This window comes from Oncorhynchus kisutch, linkage group LG13 (assembly GCF_002021735.2).
Source record: "Oncorhynchus kisutch isolate 150728-3 linkage group LG13, Okis_V2, whole genome shotgun sequence".
Lineage (NCBI taxonomy): Eukaryota > Metazoa > Chordata > Actinopteri > Salmoniformes > Salmonidae > Oncorhynchus > Oncorhynchus kisutch.
Genome location: NC_034186.2, coordinates 71133640 through 71156768, shown reverse-complemented (window position 1 = coordinate 71156768; position 23129 = coordinate 71133640). Strand labels below are relative to the sequence as shown.

The 23129-nt window shown below is 45.4% G+C and overlaps 1 protein-coding gene across 4 annotated transcripts in view; it reads left to right on the top strand.

The window, feature by feature from the left end:
• The window catches only part of arhgef1 (Rho guanine nucleotide exchange factor (GEF) 1), a 52597-nt gene that overhangs the window by 9317 nt on the left and 20151 nt on the right, over positions 1 to 23129 (top strand). For 2 of the 4 annotated variants that reach the window (XM_031787112.1, XM_031787110.1), the window contains exons 2-13: positions 14103 to 14189; positions 14550 to 14663; positions 15161 to 15259; positions 17138 to 17180; positions 17291 to 17396; positions 17632 to 17772; positions 19302 to 19331; positions 20516 to 20624; positions 20764 to 20854; positions 21159 to 21191; positions 22276 to 22485; positions 22594 to 22735. In XM_031787112.1, coding sequence (XP_031642972.1) covers positions 14139 to 14189; positions 14550 to 14663; positions 15161 to 15259; positions 17138 to 17180; positions 17291 to 17396; positions 17632 to 17772; positions 19302 to 19331; positions 20516 to 20624; positions 20764 to 20854; positions 21159 to 21191; positions 22276 to 22485; positions 22594 to 22735 — 1169 coding nt within the window. In that variant the 5' untranslated portion in view covers positions 14103 to 14138. The remainder of the gene's footprint in view (positions 1 to 14102; positions 14190 to 14549; positions 14664 to 15160; positions 15260 to 17137; positions 17181 to 17290; positions 17397 to 17631; positions 17773 to 19301; positions 19332 to 20515; positions 20625 to 20763; positions 20855 to 21158; positions 21192 to 22275; positions 22486 to 22593; positions 22736 to 23129) is intronic. The other 2 variants (XM_031787113.1, XM_031787111.1) reach the window with 1 other exon arrangement.

The window sequence follows — 23129 nt, the reverse complement described above, 5'->3', positions numbered from 1 at the left end:
AATAGCCTCATTGGGTGAGGCAGGTTGCAGGAGACTATTTAGAAATCGAGGTTTAGCAAAATGTTTTCAAAGATATGTGAAGAAAAATATGTTAAACTATATATACAAGGGACACGACAAGACGTCCGACTGCTACGCCATCTTGGATGTACATGATTTTTCCAGCCAAAGAGAGGAGTCACAAAAAGCACAAATAGAGATAAAATGAATCACTAACCTATGATGATCTTCATCAGATGACACTCATAGGACTTCATGTTACACAATGCATGGATGTTTTGTTCGATAAAGTTCATATTTTTATAAAAAAATCTCAGTATACATTGGTGCGTTATGTTCAGTAGTTCCAAAAACATCCAGTGATTTTGCAGAGAGCCACATCAATTTACAGAAATTGTCATCATAAATGTTGATGAAAATACAAGTGTTATGCATGGAACTTTAGATACACTTCTCCTTAATGCAACCGCTGTGTCAGATTTCAAAAAATCTTTACGGAAAAAGCAACCCATGCAATAATCTGAGTACGGCGCTCAGAGACCAAACAAGCCAAAAAGATATCATCATATTGTGCAGTCAACAGAAGTCAGAAATAACATTATAAATATTCACTTACCTTTGATGATCTTCATCAGAATGCACTCACAGGAATCCCAGTTCCACAATAAAGGTTTGTTTTGTTCGATAATGTCCATCATTTATGTCCAAATAGCTACCTTTGTTAGTGCGTTTTGTAAACAAATCCAACCTCACGAAGCGCGTTCACTAGGAGCAGACAAACTGTCAAAAAGTTCCGTTACAGTCTGTAGCAACATGTCAAACGATGTATAGAATCATCACTGACTCAAAGAGCTCTTATGAGCCCCTCCTTTACAGTAGAAGCCACAAACAAGTTTCTAAGGACTGTTGACATCTAGTGGAAGCCTTAGCAAGTGCAACATGACCAACATCCAACTGTGTTTTCAATAGGGAATGAGTTGAAAAACGACCAACCTCAGATTTCCCACTTTTCCCACTTTTTGCCTGCCATATGAGTTCTGTTATACTCACAGACATCATTCAAACAGTTTTAGAAACCTCAGAGTGTTTTCTATCCAAATATACTAATAATATGCATATATTAGCAACTGGGACTGAGTAGCAGGCAGTTTACTCTGGGCACCTTATTCATCCAAGCTACTCAATACTGCCCGCAGCCATAAGAAGTTAATAGAGGAATCGACCAGACAACAAGCAGATGGTAGAATATAGCCTACTACCCACAATGCAACAGCCATGGGGCTGTGCCTCTGGACAAAGGGTAAACTACTAGTCGATTCCCTGTAGGCCTACTTGTGTGGCTTACAAAATAAACATGTCAGCTATTCAGGTTTGCTATAAAGGCATGTTGAGATGCGTAATCTGTGCAGATTCTTATGTTAATCAAGTGAAGTGAAGAGTGCCACTCATGTGCGTGTGTGTGTGTGCGTGCTATGCTGTCCTGCGTCTCCCTGGCATGAAGGAAGGATCTGAAAGCAGCAGTGTGTGTGTCTCCCTGGCATGAAGGAAGGATCTGAAAGCAGCAGTGTGTGTGTCTCCCTGGCATGATGGAAGGATCTGAAAGCAGCAGTGTGTGTGTCTCCCTGGCATGATGGAAGGATCTGAAAGCAGCAGTGTGTGTGTCTCCCTGGCATGAAGGAAGGATCTGAAAGCAGCAGTGTGTGTGTCTCCCTGGCATGAAGGAAGGATCTGAAAGCAGCAGCATTAATCCTGGCCTTGAGCAAGATGAAGCTGAGCACCTTCTAACCAAGAACCATGTGTGTTCATCAGTGTGTGCGTACTGTATGCCCGTTTGCAATTAGCCTAGTGTGCATTCCAGACGACAGTTAAATGAGACGTGTATTTGTAATAAGTGGAGATTGTAACGGCAGGGTGGGTGATGGTTCTCAGGTAGCCTAGCTCAGGGGTATTCTCAGGTAGCCTAGCTCAGGGGTATTCTCAGGTGAACACAGGTAGCTCTGGTTTACTGTCAGCTTGTACAGTAGAAGTGCTTATCTCTCTCTCCTGTCTGTCAGTGTGCTCTGTCAGCCCTGTAGCACAGCCATTTAGCACAGCCAGAACAGTCCAGGACCAACCCACTGTCCTCTGATATACTAGGTAGAGGCAGGGGAATGGAACTGAACATGTGTGCAAGGTGGTGACATCCCCAAGCCCTGATTGAGTCTTTGTAGTATGGAGAAGATGTGTGTGCACATACAGTATGTACAATTAGATTGTGTTTGTGGTATACAGTTGTCTGTGTGTATTATGTTTTTGTGTTAGGCCTTGTGTTTTTGTGTGTCTCTTGTGTTGGCTGACAGGCAGGCAGACAGACAGACCGGTGTGACATGGAAACAGCTCTACCCCCTCAATCAGAATGTGAGTCAGACTGGTAGAGAACAGGAGGGAGAGAAGGAGCTCTTTCATTCCCAGGGTCAGGCTGGAAAAAAATAGACTGAGCTTCATGGACTGTGTTTACTCTTGGGGATGGATGGATGGAGAGAGAGGGATAGGGGTGGGTGGGATAAGTGGAGGTTTAGACACACACACCACCATCACGAGAGCAAGCAGCCTGAATTGACCATCCATGTTGACAGTGCAACAGGGCTGATGAGGTTTCTAATGTAAACAACGAGAGGGGGCCCTAGGACATTACACTATCCTAACATTTACAACTCTGAATGAGTTGTATACACATTATTTTCTAAAAGTCTGGTTAGAAAAGGGGGCGACAGAGCTATATGACTAAATCTGAAGAGATTCATTATTAGGCCATTTTCACAGAGAAATTGAACAGAAATGTCCAATAATGATGCTAGCTGCAGTATGTGGTTCATGGTGCCTCAGTAATAGAGCGATGTTAAGATGGAGGGTGTGAATGCAGTAGGACTGCGTTGCATGGTTGGTGAGTTATGTGGGCCGTACCGTCATGGAGGGGAGGCGGTATTGCTACCTCCATGTTCAGAACCAGCCCAGATTGGGATTCTGGGAAAGCTCTTCCAACACTCTGGCCGGACATAGCTGCTTTATGTGCTGCAGTCCTCAAGTCATCATCAGCCACCGCTGGACATAGGGGTGGTAAAACGTGGCCTGCCAACACAATCACACACACACATACATCCCTTCTGAATGAATGAGAATGTTTCTCCACGACCCAAATGGTAATCAAAGGCCTCTGTGTTTGGCCTGCGCAATTACCCTACTATCCAGACACACACACACCAACACACACACATTTGGAAGCAGTTAAATAGGCAGGAGGCTCACTGCAAACCCATTCCATGACAGTCGATTGGCCCTCGTCTATCCAATGTTTCCATAAAGCATGAAAAAGTGACTTCTTACATGGCGAGAGAAAAAGAGGGGGTATGGAAAGTAATGCCAAGGAGTTGTTGGGTATGGAAGTATATTTAGCTTCTAACTGATTGGCAATCGGGACAGAATGAGATGCAGGGGATTTAACACACCACTGGTGTTCTAGGGGTTAGGACTTTTTTGAGTTGCTAGTCTTACAAAAGCCCGTGCGTAATGGCTGTTAAATGACATAATTGGCTCTACTGTTCTGGTCATGAGGTAGTGGGGCGGCAGGGTAGCGGTTAGGTAGTGGTTAGAGCATTGGACTAGTAACCGGAAGGTTGCAAGTTCAAACCCCTGAGCTGACAAGGTACAAATCTGTCATTCTGCCCTTGAACAGGCAGTTAACCCACAACCCAGGTCGTCATTGAAAATAAGAATTTGTTCTTAACTGACTTGCCTAGTTAAATAAAGGTTAAAAAAAATGAGTGGCTTGGCTGTATTGGAGTGGCCATACCAACCAAGATTATTGAGTTGAAGGTGGAGAGAGTACGGGGAGGGAAGGAAGAGAGCCAGAGACACGGACAAAGACACGGCATATTCACACCACCTTCAGCGCAGCTGTTTCTATCACACATCCTCCTGACACTTCTGTCTCTCTCCCCCCTCTCCTTTTTGCCCATTCATTCTCATCTCCTTTGTCTCTCGAGGTTCTTTCTTCTGTCTTATATCTATCTCTTTTTGAACATCCATCCATTTAGGTCCAGAGTCTGTTATGTTGATTTGTGATTGACAATCTCTGTTTACTCAAAACTATTTTCTGCTATGTAAACAAATGTACTGATTAACCCTACAAATACTTACAAGGCCAGGCAGTAAACTGTTCTAGTAGCTAGTTATCTTAGATGATTTAATCTGTTGACATTGAGTAATATACACTACCGTTCAAAAGTTTGGGGTCACTTAGAAATGTCTGTGTTTTTGAAAGAAAATGACTCTTTTTGTCCATTAAAATAACATCAAATTGATCAGAAATACAGTGTAGACATTGTTAATGTTGTAAATGACTATTGTAGCTGGAAACTGCTTTATATAATTTTTTATTATGGGCCTCGTACAGAGGCCTGTGTTCCAATGGCACGTTGTGTTAGGAAATCCAAGTTTATCATTTTAAAAGGCTAATTGATCATTCGAAAACCCTTTAGCAATTATGTTAGCACATCTGAAAACTGTTGTATTGCTTTTTTAATCAGAACTGGGTTCGATTACAGGCTCAAAATGGCCAGAAACAAAGAACGTTCTTCTGAAACTCGTCAGTCTATTCTTGTTCTGAGAATGGAAGGCTATTCCATGCGAGAAATTGCCAAGAAACTGAAGATCTTGTACAACGCTGTGTACTACTCCCTTCACAGAACAGCGCAAACTGGCTCTAACCAGAATAGAAAGAGGAGTGGGAGGCCCTGGTGCACAACTGAGCAAGAGGACAAGTACATTAGTGTCTAGTTTGAGAAACCGACGCCTCAAGTCCTCAACTGGCAGCTTCATTAAGTAGTACCCACAAAACACCAGTCTCAATGTCAACAGTGAAGAGGCGACTCCAGGATGGTGGCCTTCTAGGCAGAGTTGCAAAGAAAAATACATATCTCAGACTGGCCAATAAAAATGGGAAAAAGAACACAGACACTGGACAGAGGAACTCTTCCTAGAAGACCAGCGTCCCGGAGTCGCCTTTTCACCGTTGACGTTGCATTGTTGGGAAGGACCCGTAAGCATTTCACTGTTAGTCTACACCTGTTGTTTGCGAAGCATGTGACAAATAACTTTTGATTTGATACGCCCCCCCCCCCCCCCCCCGCACACATGATGGCAGTGAGCAGTACTAGGGCCTCACTGTGCTTCTCACACCTTCTCTCAGTTTTACCCACGTGACCTCGACTCCTCTCTCTGTTTCTCAATCATCTTTCTTCGGTTAGTTTCGTTCATGTAATATTTGCCAACTTCCTCTTCTGAGTGACAGAGGTGATGAGCACAGGTCAAATCAAGAAAAGGGTGTCACTTCTTAATCGGACCCCTGACCTTGTTCTCCTCTGCCATGATCCATCCTTCTTTCTAGCTTTCTTTTTTTTGTGCCCCATTCCTCCTCTCTCCCCCCCTCTTCTTCATCTCTCGTCTTTGATCTCTCGACGTGACTCTTGCAGACAGGTCGAACAGGAAATGGCTATGTTTCCTGAGGAAATTACACCCACTTCCTGTCTGTGTGCCTCCCGCTCCTTTTCTACTCAGGCGCCTCTGGGGACACCCTCTTGGAGCCAGGCCAGGGCTGTAGGACCCCAGAGAAGCTCGGACTCATTCAGTGTAATGAAGCCCAGCCTGATGAAGGCCAGATAAAAAGAGCACAAACACAGCTAGCTGCCTTTAGGGCTCTGCTCTATTTCAGGGCCATGCTGCCATAGTGGCACAGGGGACCAGACACAGGCTATTGTGCGGGACCGGGTGTTTGGGGTGAAGAGTGACCTAAGCTGACACGAATGAATGTTTGGTACTAGAAATGCACCTACTTTATGTTTTCATATGGGATGAAAGACTGGCTTCTATGATTGATAGATACTGTAGAACCCTCGCTCTCTTTGTTGCTTTTATTTTTACAGTATTATGACTCACCAGTCACACAAGGGCAGTGGTGTCAAGTACTTAAGTAAAAATACTTTGAAGTACTACTTAAGTAGTTTTTTGGGGGTATTTACATTACTATTTATATTTTTGCAACTTTTACATTTACTTCACCACATTCCGGAAGAAAATAATGTACTTTTCCCATAAATTTTCCCTGACACCCAAATGTACTCGCTCGTTGTTGTCCTTGATTATCTTTTTGGCCTTCCTGTAGGTGTCCTGGAGGGCAGGTAGTTTGCCCCCGGTGATGCGTTGTGCAGACCTCACTACCCTCAGGAGAGCCTTACGGTTGTGGACGGAGCAGTTGCCGTACCAGGCGGTGATGCAGCTTGACAGGATGCTCTTAATTGTGCATCTGTAAAAGTTTGAGGGTTTTAGGTGACAAGCCACATTTGTTCAGCCTCCTGAGGTTGAAGAGGCGCTGCTTTCTTCACCACGCTGTGTGTGTGGGTGGACCACTTCAGTTTGTCACTAATGTGTACGCTGAGGAACTTGTAACTTTCTACCTTCTACACTACTTTCCCATGGATTGGGGGGGGGGGGGGGGGGGGGGTGCACAGGGGGACTGGACACATGCTTTGTTTGTAAATTATGTCTGAGTGTTGGAGCATGCCCCTGGCTATCTGTCAATAAAACATTTCTTTTTTTAATGAATGAATGGAAGGAATTTGAAATTATTTTTTACTTTTGATACTTAAGTATATTTAAAACCAAATACTTTTAGACTTTTACTCAAGTAGTATTTTACTGGGTGACTTTGACTTGTCATTTTCTATTATCTTTACTTTTACTCATGTTTGACAATTGAGTACTTTTCCCACCACTGCACAAGGGTCTGTCTAAGGCTTCATCCCTCTGAAGGTTTGTGCCAGTCGGCTTTGTTGGCATTATCATAACTCCAGCCGTCTGTGATGCTCTACTCTTATTGGGTATTGGCAGGCACCATACAACTAGAATGTCTATGATCCTTCCTATTATGATTGGCTCACACAAACTGCTCTGACTGACAGTCCCTGTAATGGGACTGTCATCGAAGAAGCTTGATTGACCGGTATCAGCCCCTCCCACTGTGGTATGGACAGTGAAGAAGCTCACAGTGGGGTGAGGTCATCGTTTGTCCACTCAGTGTCCTGCGTTCTTATTGGTTGTGTAAATGGTGACACGGTAGGTGTTTGTTTGCTCAAATGGTTACACAATGGGGATTGTGGTCTTGGTGCTAGAGCTGGTGTAACAGTGACTCAGTGGTTATTAATACAACTCTCACAGTGACCTGCCTGGTGGAACTAAGAAATGCTGTAAAACAAAACATGTTGAATAACCATATAATATGAATGAGTTTCAAGTGAAAAAATGGAGATATGAGTTGTAACAGGTGCTTTATAATACACACGTACAGAGGCACATGTGCCTGATAGCTATCAATAGACTGATTCCAGCTGACACCTATTGAGTTATAATAACATGCTGAGTTATTGTTGGAATGTGACGAGAGGGAAGAATGGAGGGAGAGGAGGAGGTGGAGGGGAGTGTGGGAGGAGTAGCACAGCTGCCTCCTCAGAAGCTCCAGGGCTCTCCTACTCTTCTGGGCCACATCCCAAAAATGGCCTGAATCAACTTCCTTGTCTCCTTTCCTCACCAAGTCACGTCCCAATAGTCTGTAATAGATTCTCACCCTTTCCTCACTGTCAGAACAGCCCCATCCAGCCCTTTTCACGTGTCTCGAAGGGAAGGGGATGAGATGAGAAGGGGAAGAGACTGGTGTAGTCTGGTGCCATGCTGTGGAATGTTCAGTATGTCAGGAGAGGAGAGTAGAAGGGACCCTCTCAGATTTAAGCTGTAATATCCCAACACTGTCTGTAACAGCAGACTCCCCATGTTTGCACTATAGTGGGGGAAACTACTTCATGTGACAGCATTTCATAGTTCCACCAGGCAGCAGTACATTCAGCCTCTGTGGTAGCTATGGTGGTATACCTGTACGGTTGGGTAAATGATGGGCTACTGCAGCGGTGTTACTTTACATGCCACCTCGTTCCCAGGCTAATTCCACATAGCATTGGGCTGAAGCGTGTGGTGAACAAGATTACTGTAAGTGCAGCCAGGGCATTGGTTGATTCAGGCTACTAACAGTGATGGTTATGTGTGGTGCTGAGGGGAAGGTGTGTGGGATTATTTCACCCTACTCTGCGTGTGTTTGTGCACATTTGTGCATTCCACTCAGTTCCCTTGTTTACTTACTTGACTGGCCACCCTTCATAGCCTGCTTCCTCTCTAGGTTTCTTCCTAGGTTCTGGCCTTTTCTAGGGAGTTTTTCCTATCCACCGTGCTTCTACACCTGCATTGCATGCTGGTTGGGGTTTTAGGCTGGGTTTCTGTACAGCACTTTGTGACATCAGCTGATGTAAAAAATGCATTTGATTGACTTACCTCTACACATGACTGAATGTCCACATGTTCTCTCCTCCTCCAACTCCATTTTTCCATCTCTCTCCTTCTTGACCTCTAAAGCCTCTGAACTCATACCAGCAACACCACTTCTCCTTACAAGACAATGTGCTATTTTAGTCTCTGTCACTTACCTAACCTCTCTCTCAAACCCAACACACATTTGCTGCTATCGCGCCTCACGTCATCTAGATACGCTGCACTCTTTGTACGCTGCACTCTTTGTACGCTGCACTCTTTGTACGCTGCACTCTTTGTACGCTGCACTCTTTGTACGCTGCACTCTTTGTACGCTGCACTCTTTTGTACAATTTGTTTTTACACTTTCACAGGCCCACACCCACCCTCTGACATCCTTATTCACACACAGGCCTTTATAAGATCTTCTCAGTAATGATTTGACTCGGGGCTGGACAATGGTGCTACTGTGACTGTCAGGGTGTTTGCCGGTGGCTTCTAGGAGCCTGACTTACTATGGCCTGGAGGATGAATGCATGGCGGGGGTCCACACCTGTGACTTAAGGGCAATTGCACAGTAATGGAATTATGCTAAGAGACTCATTTTTCACTTAAAAATGTATGCCAAACAAAAACAATTGATTTCAAATTGTAATAAACCATACATCTCTATGCACAATGACTACTTTGAACAATTGACACAGTAAAGCATGTTTTATGCCTCCTGGTGAAAACTGTGCAGATACAAAGTTTGGTAACAGAATTACAGTAAAATCTCCCTTAGTTGTGTTATTTTACCAAACTTTGTATCTGCACAGTTTTTACTGTAAATGTGTTTTTGCACAATTTTATGTGGAAACTGTTAAAAGCAGTCCTTGTGCATTGAGTTGTACGGTTGGTTAAGCTTTGAAAGCAATGTTTTTTGATAGCCCTAGCCCCTACCCCTTCTGTGTTTGGAGATCTGCAGTTGTGTTGGGTATGTGTAAGCAAAATGGTAATCTGGCTCTACTTTCGAAATGGGTTTAGGTTCTGAGCTTCTGCCAGATTGCTTAGACTACATCAATTCAAATCAGATTTTATTGGTCACATACACACATTTATCAGATGTTATTGCGGGTGTAGCGTATTCCATTCCTACAGTCTACAGCTGAAGGTGTAACCTAGGGTCTAAGGGTAGAGTTCAAGGGTTGGGGTTGTTCCTGGACAGGCCTAGCTGTCACTGACTGTCATGAGTTCTCCCTCAGGGCATTATTGGCTCAGGCTTAGTTAAACTTTGTTGAATGCTCAGCTGTAAACTGGATTTTGGTAAGGCATGTCCAACTGTTTCCCCTGGGTTAAAATATTTATCCCTCTCTCTAACTCCCTCCAAGCTACGATCCCAAATCTAAATGTTTCAGAGGAGCCTGGAGGAAGAGGAATTTGTGATTTGCAGAAAGCACCTTGATTCTACTTAATTAGTCAAACACTCCAGGATTTTAATGGCACTAGATATTTAGCCATTCTCCAAAAATTGATTGGAGAATTCAAATTGGCCCCTATATTTTCTTGCAGTCAATTGCGTCAGTAATGACCTGTCGTGATAAGCAAGCAAAGGCCCTAACCAGAGTTTACCCCCCCCCCTCCCTTACCAGAGTTTACCCCCCCTCCCTTACCAGAGTTTACCCCCCCTCCCTAACCAGAGTTTACCCCCCCTCCCTAACCAGAGTTTACCCCCCCTCCCTAACCAGAGTTTACCCCCCCTCCCTAACCAGAGTTTACCCCCCCTCCCTAACCAGAGTTTACCCCCCCTCCCTAACCAGAGTTTACCCCCCCTCCCTAACCAGAGTTTACCCCCCCTCCCTAACCAGAGTTTACCCCCCTCCCTAACCAGAGTTTACCCCCCTCCCTAACCAGAGTTTACCCCCCCTCCCTAACCAGAGTTTACCCCCCCTCCCTAACCAGAGTTTACCCCCCCTCCCTAACCAGAGTTTACCCCCCCTCCCTAACCAGAGTTTACCCCCCCCTCCCTAACCAGAGTTTACCCCCCCCTCCCTAACCAGAGTTTACCCCCCCCTCCCTAACCAGAGTTTACCCCCCCCTCCCTAACCAGAGTTTACCCCCCCCTCCCTAACCAGAGTTTACCCCCCCCCCTCCCTAACCAGAGTTTACCCCCCCCCCTCCCTAACCAGAGTTTACCCCCCCCCCTCCCTAACCAGAGTTTACCCCCCCCCCCTCCCTAACCAGAGTTTCCCCCCCCCCCCTCCCTTACCAGAGTTTACCCCCCCCTCCCTTACCAGAGTTTACCCCCCCCCCTCCCTTACCGACCAGAGTTTACCCCCCCTCCCTTACCGACCAGAGTTTACCCCCCCCTCCCTTACCGACCAGAGTTTACCCCCCCCTCCCTTACCGACCAGAGTTTACCCCCCCCCCCCCTCCCTAACCAGAGTTTACCCCCCCTCCCTATCCAGTGTAAATAAAATGTAATTGTCACATACACAGGATAGGTGCCCCCCCTAAAGAAGCTCTTACCATATACTCTATCCGAACACTAATCGTAGTAGACTCCCCCCAACTCCTTGCTTTGGACCTTGGCATATCTGATTCGAATCAGTTCTTTTTCCTGAAATTACAACAGCCAATTTCAAGCCACATTTCAAACCACCTTCATTCTTGTCTGAACAGTCAAATCTGATTTATTTGCCGTCAAGTGGTTTTTAGATTGTTATTTGGCATATCTTGACAGTTTGACAAAGAACATGTCAAATAACTAGCTTGTTAATTGTTTACAAATAAATTAAAGAATGTGCTAGAAAGTTAACAGCTAACCAGCTAGTTAGTTGACTGCTGTGGCCAGCCAAAAAGGACTTGTTTTGAAAGCTGGACCATCTTATCCTTTGAGGGCTTAAGTGTTCTTACACGATGATTTTGAACACTCAAAGCAACTGGGAAACGTCCATGGCAGGCATTGTTGTCACCTTGACTTGCTACATAACTTCTTGAGTGATAGGAACCACCACCACCAATCAGAGTACACTCACAGATAGAACAATGAGACAGATATTTCAGCGGATGTATAAATGTGAAGCATCCACTTGGCGTTCCCACTCACTACCAAATATGGCAGTGAGAGGAAGCCCAGTGGCCGGCAGTGGGAGAAGGTGGAATGAGATGGATTTTGGCTGACATTCTGCAAATTTTCTCATTGATTAAACCTTTGATCTCAATAGAGTTTTCTGTTCCCAAAACTATAATCACTTGCAAACAGTGGACTAAGTTTTCTAGACTTTACCCTTTGCTATGTCTCCCAAAAAATGCATTGTTTAGAACAAGTGAAAAGGTGAATTGAGTTATTGCACATGCACACTTCAGACTAGGCGTTCCGTAAAGGAAATATGCAAATGTTTTCTAGAACAAGCCAATAGGATCTTGCTAGCTTGTGCTTGGCTCTGCCCACCTCCTTGCTTGTTCTGCCCACTATGACTCATTTGTTTCCATTTGAAATGACAGGCTGTGGTCTATCTTGGTTTAGTTATAAATATCTTTGCTTTACCACTGCCACACACCAGTGGTTACTATGACAACTAGCTTGGCCATGTCAGCAAATGACTGCTGTCTGAACACACATGATTTGGTCACTTGTAACTTGCTGTTTGGACGGTCAGTATTCTAAAATGGATTTGAGCATTAAGGCCTGCAGTGTGAACAAGGCTTTAGTAGTGTGATTATGGGGTCCTATAGACTAGGCCAGGGGGACGGCAACCCTGTTCCTGGAGGGCCGCAGGTACTACAGGATTTTGTCCCAACTAGGCACCACACCTGACCAACAGACCTAATTGATCAGTTCAGTGATTGTCTAAAATCAACACACCTGGTCTTCCAGGTCAGTTAAACTAAAACAAGACCAGGGTTGTCTAACCCTGGGCTAACCTATATATAATTCCTCCCTCATCTTCTTGTGTGTGGCCGAGGTCAGTGTGGGTTGAATTTCGTAGTGTCACTCAGCAGGTTGTGGTGGTGTCAGATGATGTAATGTCTTCTCTCTCTCTTTTCTGTCTCCTCATGGTGCCAAAAATCCACATTGCAATAAATTGTCTGAATTGATGTGATAACAATAAATATAACTATAAGTTTATAATATTAATGTGCACCACAGTTTTAAAAAATCCTTTAAACTCAAATCAAATCAAATCAAATTTGATTTGTCACATACACATGGTTAGCAGATGTTAATGCGAGTGTAGCGAAATGCTTGTGCTTCTAGTTCCGACAATGCAGTAATAACCAACAAGTAATCTAACTAACAATTCCAAAACTACTGTCTTATACACAGTGTAAGGGGATAAAGAATATGTACATAAGGATATATGAATGAGTGATGGTACAGAGCAGCATAGGCAAGATACAGTAGATGGTATCGAGTACAGTATATACATATGAGATGAGTATGTAAACAAAGTGGCATAGTTAAAGTGGCTAGTGATACATGTATTACATAAGGATGCAGTCGATGATATAGAGTACAGTATATACGTATGCATATGAGATTAATAATGTAGGGTAAGTAACATTATATAAGGTAGCATTGTTTAAAGTGGCTAGTGATATATTTACATCATTTCCCATCAATTCTCATTATTAAAGTGGCTGGAGTTGAGTCAGTATCAGTGTCAGTGTGTTGGCAGCAGCCACTCAATGTTAGTGGTGGCTGTTTAACAGTCTGATGGCCTTGAGATAGAAGCTGTTTTTCAGTCTCTCGGTCCCAGCTTTGATGCACCTGTACTGACCTCGCCTTCTGGATGATAGCGGGGTGAACAGGCAGTGGCTCGGGTGGTTGATGTCCTTGATGATTTTTATGGCCTTCCTGTAACATCGGGTGGTGTAGGTGTCCTGGAGTGCAGCTAGTTTGCCCCCGGTGATGCGTTGTGCAGACCTCACTACCCTCTGGAGAGCCTTACGGTTGAGGGCGGAGCAGTTGCCGTACCAGGCGGTGATACAGCCCGCCAGGATGCTCTCGATTGTGCATCTGTAGAAGTTTGTGAGTGCTTTTGGTGACAAGCCGAATTTCTTCAGCCTCCTGAGGTTGAAGAGGCGCTGCTGCGCCTTCTTCACGATGCTGTCTGTGTGAGTGGACCAATTCAGTTTGTCAGTGATGTGTATGCCGAGGAACTTAAAACTTGCTACCCTCTCCACTACTGTTCCATCGATGTGGATAGGGGGGTGTTCCCTCTGCTGTTTCCTGAAGTCCACAATCATCTCCTTAGTTTTGTTGACGTTGAGTGTGAGGTTATTTTCCTAATACTACTAGTTTGATGGTTGTAGCCATCAATTGTCCCATTAACAATCACCCACATTGAAATTAAATAAGTTTGCTAAACTTCACATTTCTCTGGTATAGGCTACTTATTGTGATGAACCATATCAGAAAAATGTTGGCAATAAGTGATTGGTATGGTCGGCGTCCGTTAATCTTCAGTTTATTTACCCAATCATATTGTCTGTAGGGGGGAGCGTTTGGGGCTCAGTGGTCTAACTGTGTGTCTGTCTGTAGGGGGGAGCGTTTGGGGCTCAGTGGTCTGACTGTGTCTCTGTCTGTAGGGGGGAGCGTTTGGGGCTTAGTGGTCTAACTGTGTCTCTGTCTGTAGGGGGAGCGTTTGGGGCTTAGTGGTCTAACTGTGTCTCTGTCTGTAGGGGGGAGCGTTTGGGGCTCAGTGGTCTAACTGTGTTTCTGTCTGTAGGGGGGAGTGTTTGGGGCTCAGTGGTCTAACCCAGCCATGAGCATCATCGGGGCCGAGGATGAGGACTTTGAGAATGATCTGGACCCCGTGAGTAACTTCCTGGTGACAATGAACTGTAGCGAACAATAGGCTGATGAATGATCATATCTGTTCTGACCTTTCTCTCTAACCCTCTCACATACTCCATTCTCTACCCTTCTCCTCCTCATTCCCTGTCTCTCTAATCTGTCCCCCTCACATACTCCATTCTCTACCCTTCTCACCCTCATTCCCTCTCTATCTAATACTCCATACTCCATTCTCTACCCATCATTCTCTGTCCACCAATGTCCTCTATCTAATCTGTCCTTCACTCTGTACCTTCTCCTTCTTCCCTCCTCTATTCCTCACCTCTCCCTTAGTATATCTACTGTTTCTAATCCCCCCCCCTCTCTCTGTCCATCCCAGACGGTGGATGACCACAGCAGTCACTTCACCAGTATAGAGCTAGTGAAGAGTCGGCCAACCCACCTGCTGGTCTTCCTTCAGCACGTCATCCTGCAGTTCGACTGCTCCTCCTTGGTGAGAACTACAGTGTGTGTGTGTGTGTGTGTGTGTGTGTGTGTGTGTGTGTGTGTATGGTGATGTATTGTCTGGTGTGTGTGTGGGTGTTTATGTCCATGTTAGTGTGTGATGAGTGTCTGTCTGCTCCATGTGTAGCTCTGTTTCTGTGCATCTCCAGTGATATTAAGCATGCCTGTCTCTCCCTTTTATTCTGCATGCAGACACCGTGATCCGCCCAGGTACTGTTACCCCTTCACAGCCCAGACAGGCTCCCTCTCCTCACCCCTCTCCCAAACCCCCTACCTCCCCCTACCTGTCCCTGTAGCTAGTGATGCACCTGTATTTTAATTCACACCAGACTGTCTATCCTCCACATTGTCACAATGTGCTGTATAAAGTCTGCATACGGCCGCGCAAATGACCTAATAGTGTTATAGAAAAAGTTTTGTTTGTGGTACTTACATCTTTTAGCTCACTTCCTCATTTTTATCTTTCTTGTTCTCTCTCCCTCCCAGTTGTGTTACCTCCATGCTGACCTCTTCAAGAACCTCAGTACCAAAGAGACCAAGAAGCAGTTTGTGGAGTTCTACAACAGCTTCCTGGACAAGAGCGCTGTAAGTGAAAGAAACACAAGGAACTAGGAAGCGAGTGTAGAGCCCAGAGCCAGAATGGCACGTCACTGTTCTGTACCGTACTTCTTCTGCTTTCTTGGTACTGGCCGTTTGTCCAGCTGTACCCTCTGTACCCCTCTTCCTCTCGCCCTGTGTGTGTGTGTCTCTCCCTCTACTCAGTGTGTCACACTTTCTCACGCTGACAAACGACTTCCTGTTCAGGTCGTGGGAATGAACTTTGTTTTACACTCCCTCTCTATTCTAAAAGGATACGTTTAGTGAAAGTTCATTGGAACATTCAGAGGTAGAGAGAGACTCATGGAGTAGACATTGTACTTTTGTTTTCAAATTTTCCTCTTGCCTGCATTTTGTTTTATTGGTATTCAAGTGACATCTGGTGGTGACTGTGGTGTACTGCATTGTTTGAGATTTCTATACTTTATTTATTTGATTTATTTCACCTTTATTTAACCAGGTAGGCTAGTTGAGAACAAGTTCTCATTTGCAGTTCGACACATACAACAACAGAGTTACACATGGAGTAAACAAACATACAATCAATAGAAAAATCTATATACAGCATGTGCAAATGAGGTAGGATAAGAGAGGTAAGGCAATAAATAGGCCATGGTGGCAAAGTAATTACAATATAGCAGTTAAACACTGGAATGGTAGGATGTGCAGAAGATGAATGGGCAAGTTTAGATACTGGGGTGTAAAGGAGCAAGATGAATAAATTCAGTATGGGGATGGGGAAGATTGGATGGGCTATGTACAGGTGCAGTGATCTGTGAGCTGCTCTGACAGCTGGTGCTTAAAGCTAGTGAGGGAGGTAAGAGTCTCCAGCTTCAGAGATTTTTGCAGTTCGTTCCAGTCATTGGCAGCAGAGAACTGGAAGGCGAGGCGGCCAAAGGAAGAATTGGCTTTGGGGGTGACCGTTGAGATATACCTGCAGGAGCACGTGCTACGGGTGGGTGCTGCTATGGTGACCAGTGAGCTGAGATTAGTTGGGGCTTTACCTAGCAGAGACTTGTAGATGACCGGAGCCAGTGGGTTTGGCGACGAGTATGGAGCGAGGGCCAGCCAATGAAATCATACAGGTCGCAGTGGTGGGTAGTATATGGGGCTTTCATGACAAAACGGATGGCACTGTGATAGACTGCCTACAATTTGTTGAATATTCAATAGAATAGAGTTGGAGGCTAAATTTTAATCTGTTTGTTAACTTGGCTTTCAAAGACGGATGGCTTGGGTGTTAAGCATGTCCCAGTTTAGATCACCTAGCAGCATGAGCTCAGAAGATAGATGGGGGGCAATCAATTCACATATGGTGTCCAGGGCACAGCTGGGGCAGAGGGTGGTCTATAGCAAGCGAGAGACTTGTTTCTGGAAAGGTGAATGTTTAGAAGTAGAAACTCGAGTTGTTTTGGTACAGACCTGGATAGTGTGACAGAACTCTGCAGGCTGTATCTGCAGTAGATTGCAACACTGCCCCCTTTAGCAGTTTGATCTTTGTGGAAAATGTTATAGTTAGGGATGGAAATTTCAGGGGTTTTGGTGGTTTTCCTAAGCCAGGATTCAGACACGGCTAAGACATCGGGGTTTGCAGAGTGTGCTAAAGCAGTGAATAAAGCAAATTTAGGGAGGAGGCTTCTAATGTTAACATGCATGAAACCAAGGCTTTTACAGTTACAGAAGTGAACAAATGAGAGCACCTGGGGAGTAGGAGTGGAGCTAGGCACTGCAGGTCCTGGATTAACCTCTACATCACCAGAGGAACATAAGAGAACATACAAATGTTGTTGTAGAAGTCAGTGTGATGCATATTATTATTATGTCAAATTAACATGTTCTCTCTCTCCTCCTCTTCAACCCACACAGATTCTCAGAGTGCAAATCCCTCACAATGTATCATTTGAGTTGGGTAAGCCCTCCTACGATCGTTCTCTTATGATTTTAGATAATGCAGCCACCACTGGTCTACTCAGCATTATCTGGATAAAGCATGGTGTGTATGTAATCTCTCTGTCTCAGACCGTACCAGACCAGACCTGCTCAGTGAGGAGCAGCAGAGGAAGTTTGTCCAGGATGTCCAGTTGGCTCAGGCCCCAGAGGTGCTGCGACAGCTGGAAGACTTTAGGTGACACACCCACATCCATTGAACCAGCAGTGACTTCAGAACCTATTGACCTATTGACTCATCAGTGATAACATTGGGTTAAAATAGTCTCTGCCCTAAACACAAACTCTCTTTTTGCTCCCCATACACACGTGTGTACCAACTAGCCCTCAGCGATAATGTCAGACTGATGACAGTTATACAGTGTGAGATGTAAATACTTAAAGAGATACTTCCTGCTGTGCCTCCCTCCCAGGCAGAAGAGGATGATGGGTATGACCCCTAACGCGGCAGAGCTGCTGGAGGTGGAGTCTCACTACCCCACCGATCGTATCCCCATGGAGATGAAGGAGAAGGCCGTGGCAGAGACCCTGCTGGACAAAATGTCTGAGATCCAGTGAGTAGACTGCTGGGGTGGATTATTGACAGTAATGCAGTACTACATAATGTATAGCTTTTATGTAACTTCATAGATTAAGGTACACTCTAATTAGCTAAGTTAAACCTCCCATGGCTTCGTTTGGGGGCTAGTTTCATTTGAATTCAATTAAATGCTGTGTAGTATCATCATGACATCACAGGCCTCTAGACATCACAGTTCCAGTCCCCCAGTGATTGGAACAGAGGGGGTGAAAGGGAGGTGGAGGAGAGGAAGCAGAGGGAGAAGGAGAGAGTCAGCAGTGCAACGTTGGCAGGAAGGCTCTCCCCTGGCATGCTGCCAACCAGAGGGATGGGGAGGATGGAGAGGGGGAGGGAGGGAGAGTAGGGGCAGTCTAGTCCGTTCATCTACCTCTGATCCAGTAGCCAGATACAATGAATTAACACTGGAACAAGTGAGGAAGAGAGCAGGTGACAAGCTCTTTAACCTGCAGTGTGAAGAGAGAGGATGAAAGTGACTATAAGAGAGAGACCAACAAAGGGGATATGCCCAATGCATAAGTCCTTTTTTCTGGTTACTACTGTATTGTCAGTGGAGGAAGTATGAAAAGCTTGTCAGCAGGCAGTGTAAATCACATCATAAACTTACTGACTCACAATCAACTCTCTCTGTCTCCTAACTACAAAAGAGTTATTCATTTATTCTGCCCATTTAGATTCACTTCCACAATCCTCATCTCTCCTCCACAATCCCACAATCCCTCGTTCAGTCGCTCCCCCGTCTCTCCCCCTCTCGCCGCCAGAACATGGTGACCTCACCACCTCTGACTCCTATTGGTCAGTCAGTGGAATGGAGGGATGGGGCATCCTGATTGGCTTGAGGAATCCTGGGGAAACCCCTCCCCTCCCTTTATGTTAATAGAAAAGAGAAACAGTAGGATCTCATTTCCATATTCTTGCCTGCTTGTTGCATCAGACTAAAACACAGTTAAATAGCCATTTCCGGTGTCCTGGAGCATTGTTAGATTTTCCAGCCCACCCTGCAGACAACTCCCAGAGAGCAGCTGTGCATTGACTTCACACTTATCTTTTGCAGATAGTTAGACAGCTGATACCTGGCCTTGTGCAGAAAATCAGATTGGATAGATTTGTACAGATTAGATTTTTGCAGTGTTTTAGTTTAAAAACAATTGTCAATAGTTTCTTGTGCATTGTTTTGGGTGCAGCTTTTAATGCATCTCTCATTGTTCTAGACTTTGTTTTATTTTTTCCCTTTTTTTGTTGGAAAGATCAGGATATGTTCAGTAGCTTCTGCTCTGAACACAATATCACTGCAGTCAGATTTGAGTTGGATCAGGAGAAGCTTAGTCGCTTCAGATTCCACCGTCCCAAAACAGAGTTAAGAATCGGTTGAGAAAGAGCGAGGGAAAATGCCACTTAATCGACTGCGGCAGTAAGTCTACAGACTTGGCAATGTCTGCACTTATCTTTCTCTCTCTCTCTCTCTCTCTCTCTCTCTTTAATATCTATTCATCTCCTCTCTTTCAGCCCCTCCATCGTCGCAGACGAGGAGAAATGGTGAGTTCTGTGTTTCACGGTGCTGTGTGTCTGAACCACTTCTGTCAATGTGTGAATGCATGCTAGACATGCTTTGTCCAGCTCCCTGCTTAGATTCATTCATCTTTTAAAGTCCATACATACATGCCTTATATTTATTTTACCTTCCTCCTCAATTAGTTTGTTTTGCTCTATAGTTGTACGTTGTGCAGACTTCAGTACTGTAGTTGTACGTTGTGCAGACTTCAGTACTGTACGTTGTGCAGACTTCAGTACTGTACGTTGTGCAGACTTCGGTCCTGTACGTTGTGCAGACTTCGGTCCTGTACGTTGTGCAGACTTCGGTCCTGTACGTTGTGCAGACTTCGGTCCTGTACGTTGTGCAGACTTCGGTCCTGTACGTTGCGCAGACTTCGGTCCTGTACGTTGCGCAGACTTCGGTCCTGTACGTTGCGCAGACTTCGGTCCTGTACGTTGCGCAGACTTCGGTCCTGTACGTTGCGCAGACTTTGGTCCTGTACGTTGCGCAGACTTCGGTCCTGTACGTTGCGCAGACTTCGGTCCTGTACGTTGCGCAGACTGCGGTCCGGTCCGTTGCGCAGACTGCGGTCCTGTCGACTGAGGTCCGGTGCGTTGCGCAGACTGCGGTCCGGTGCGTTGCGCAGACTGCGGTCCGGTGCGTTGCGCAGACTGCGGTCCGGTGCGTTGCGCAGACTACGGTCAGGTGCGTTGCGCAGACTGCGGTCAGGTGCGTTGCGCAGACTGCGGTCAGGTGCGTTGCGCAGACTGCAGTACTATAGTTGCATTACTTTGCCATAAATGGCAGCCTTTTTCATATTCCAACCCCTGCCTTTTTCATATTCCAACCCCTGCCTTTTTCATATTCCAACCCCAGCCCTTTTCTCATCTCAACCCCTTTTCTCATCTCAACCCCTTTTCTCATCTCAACCCCTTTTCTCATCTCAACCCCTTTTCTCATCTCAACCCCAGCCCTTTTCTCATCTCAACCCCAGCCCTACTCTGTCTCTTTCACGCCCATTCTTTTTATTTACAGCTCATGCTTTAGCATCCTCTGTAATAGTGTATCATTACTATTTCTATTGCAATGCCAATATATATGCATTTATACAGTATGTACTTTCATACTTTCATCACCACAAACTTTACAGAGATCTCGCTCTCCCTCCCTCTCTCTCGTCCTCCAGTTCGTCGATCTTTGCAGCAGTGGCCTTCTACATGAAGCACCTAGGAGTGAAGTCCAGGGTAGCTGACAGTAAGAAGTCCAGAGGGTTCTTCAGGAGACCCCTTGGGAAGGTGAGTCTGTCTGTCTGTCTGGTTGGCAGCTAGCTGGATTCCACGGTCCCCAGTCCATACCACACACTAACCTATCCAGTATTATTAGACTGTTCTTGTCTTAATGCGCTCTCTCTTTGTCTCTCTTACTCCCTCTCAGAATAAGAAGAGTGAGGAGTCCACTAAATCTAAACCGAAGGGGGGTTTTCCCAACATCCTCAGCGCCGCCGGTGGCTGGATTGCTGGCAGCAGTACGTACCAGTAGTGTCATAATATGAGATGAGATTGTACTTTATCAATACCCAAGGAGAATTTAGTTTGTCTTTCTTACATCGTTAAAAAATAATACATACTGTATACACTACTAAATACATACTGCATACTGAAGGTACAGAGAAACAGAGTGGATGACATATCGTATAAGCTATGTCAGGTGTTTGATTATCGATCGCCATCTAAAAGTGGGTCTACCAGAATGACCGTAGTGCCTGTATAAGACAAAGTCTTTGTAGAATTAAAAAGAACCCGTTGTCTTGCCCTGTGTTCTTCTTTCAGCTGAGGTCAAACTTCCTAAAGTGGAGGCTGAAGGTACCACCGTCTGGCTCTCATCTCCTCTTCCCCACCCCTTTATCTCTAGAATGGTTTAGTCCTTACTAATCAACCCCAATGCATGTTTGCATGTACCAAATCAAACCTGGAAGGGGATCTGAGGGGAATGCCGAGTTTTTGATTTGTTGACTTACTGTTTTGCTTCTGTTTTGCATCTAGGTGTAGATTATATGGCATGATCTGTAATCACTGGTGTTTTGATAGTTGGACTCACCACACACGCTACAGCTGGGACGAAGAAACAAACATCTGCGATTTTGCTATACAATGTTCCTGTAGATTGTTCTCTAAACCGTTGTTTGATCAACGGTAATAGCCTATGTGTTAAGTTGATTCCTGCAGAAATGTGACGTTTGGTGCAACTTTGAAATTTGATGTTTGGAGAAACGCGGATAACAATCAGAATCTGACGTGAAATTGGTAAAACTGTGAGCTCTTGTTCTACATCAAGTAGCCTCGGTCTAGTGCTGGAAAGTTGTTGTAGGATGTTAGCCTACATTTACTGATCGATGAATCAAATAGCCTACTTGTCTATATAGCAACAATATCACTAGCTAAGTGTTTTGAGTTCCAACTGCCATCTCAGTTGTCTTACTTGGCACTGGAAATCAATAGTCAAAAGCCCTCCCGCTAATGTAAAGTAGCCTAACTGTCCCTTTAAAACATTTAGTTTTATTGTTGTAGGCTATTTATTGTTATCGAGCAAAATAGTTACATTCATCACATTATCACTTTTTGTCCATCTCGCCCAGCTCTAGCACCTCCCCCAAACATGATTTATTGCTGATTTATCATTATTCAAACAATTGGTCAGTGTATCACAACATGGATTTTTGTCCATCTCGCCCAGCTCTCTCACTCACACACACACACACACACACACACACACACACAAACACATACACTCTGAGAATGATTAACCCTCCTCTCTCACCACAGATCCACTGATTACCACTCATCCTGTCTGTCTCCTCAATGTCATCCCTTTTACCATCTATTTCTCTCTCTCTCTCTCTCTCTCTCTCTCTCTCTCTCTCTCTCTCTCTCTCTCTCTCTCTCTCAGTGGATAAAGAGAAGGTGAATCAGGAGCGTAAGGTTTCCAGCGGCCTCGCCCCCTCTCGAGGCTCCTCCGCCCCTGATGCTGCTCCTCCAGCATTAAACAGGAAGTCTGTTTCCACAGGATCCTCCCCCCATCAGGGTTTGGAGGTCAGCGAGGGCTCAGGAGTTCACATCAGTGTGACCTCCAGTCCAGACTTCTCCCACAGCGAGATGGGTAAGGCTGATTGGACGGATATATGGTAGCATAGCACCACCCAACCTAACTTAGGGTGTAGTCAGTGAGGTGAATCTGAAATGTGTGTTTCCTTTGCTCCTTTCCCAGGTCTGTTCAGCAGCCGTTCGGACCCCCATTTGGTGGCGGAGGGGGGTGAGCTGTCCCCCGGGGGGATGGCAGGGGGGCTGGCTGTATGGGAGCCCCCCTCACCCAATGAACCCCCCCTGGAGGAAAACCTGGACAAAGACAGGTGAGGAAGAAATAGAGGAAGAGAGAGGTAAAAAAAAATGGAGTAGATGAGATGTATAAAACCAAAGACCAACATAGACCCAACACCTTTCGGGAAGATGTTGAACATAGTCAAACAGTTTAAACAGGTTAGGGTTCAGTGGCTATGCTGAGGCTGAGGAAGCGTGGTAAAACTCCCTCAGTGTCTCCGTCTGTCCCTGCTGTGTACTGTGCTGCCTAGCCTACCTACCACACCTTAGCCCTGTCCTGCCAGAGCAGCTCCATGTAGCGAACATCACTAAGACCCACCCAGCATTTGGAGATGGACCCTTACTGGGGCTACAGGGACCTGGTCTTCCCCTCCAGCCCCCAACCCCTCCTCGTCCCTTCTCCTCTACCACAAATCTCTTGTTTTG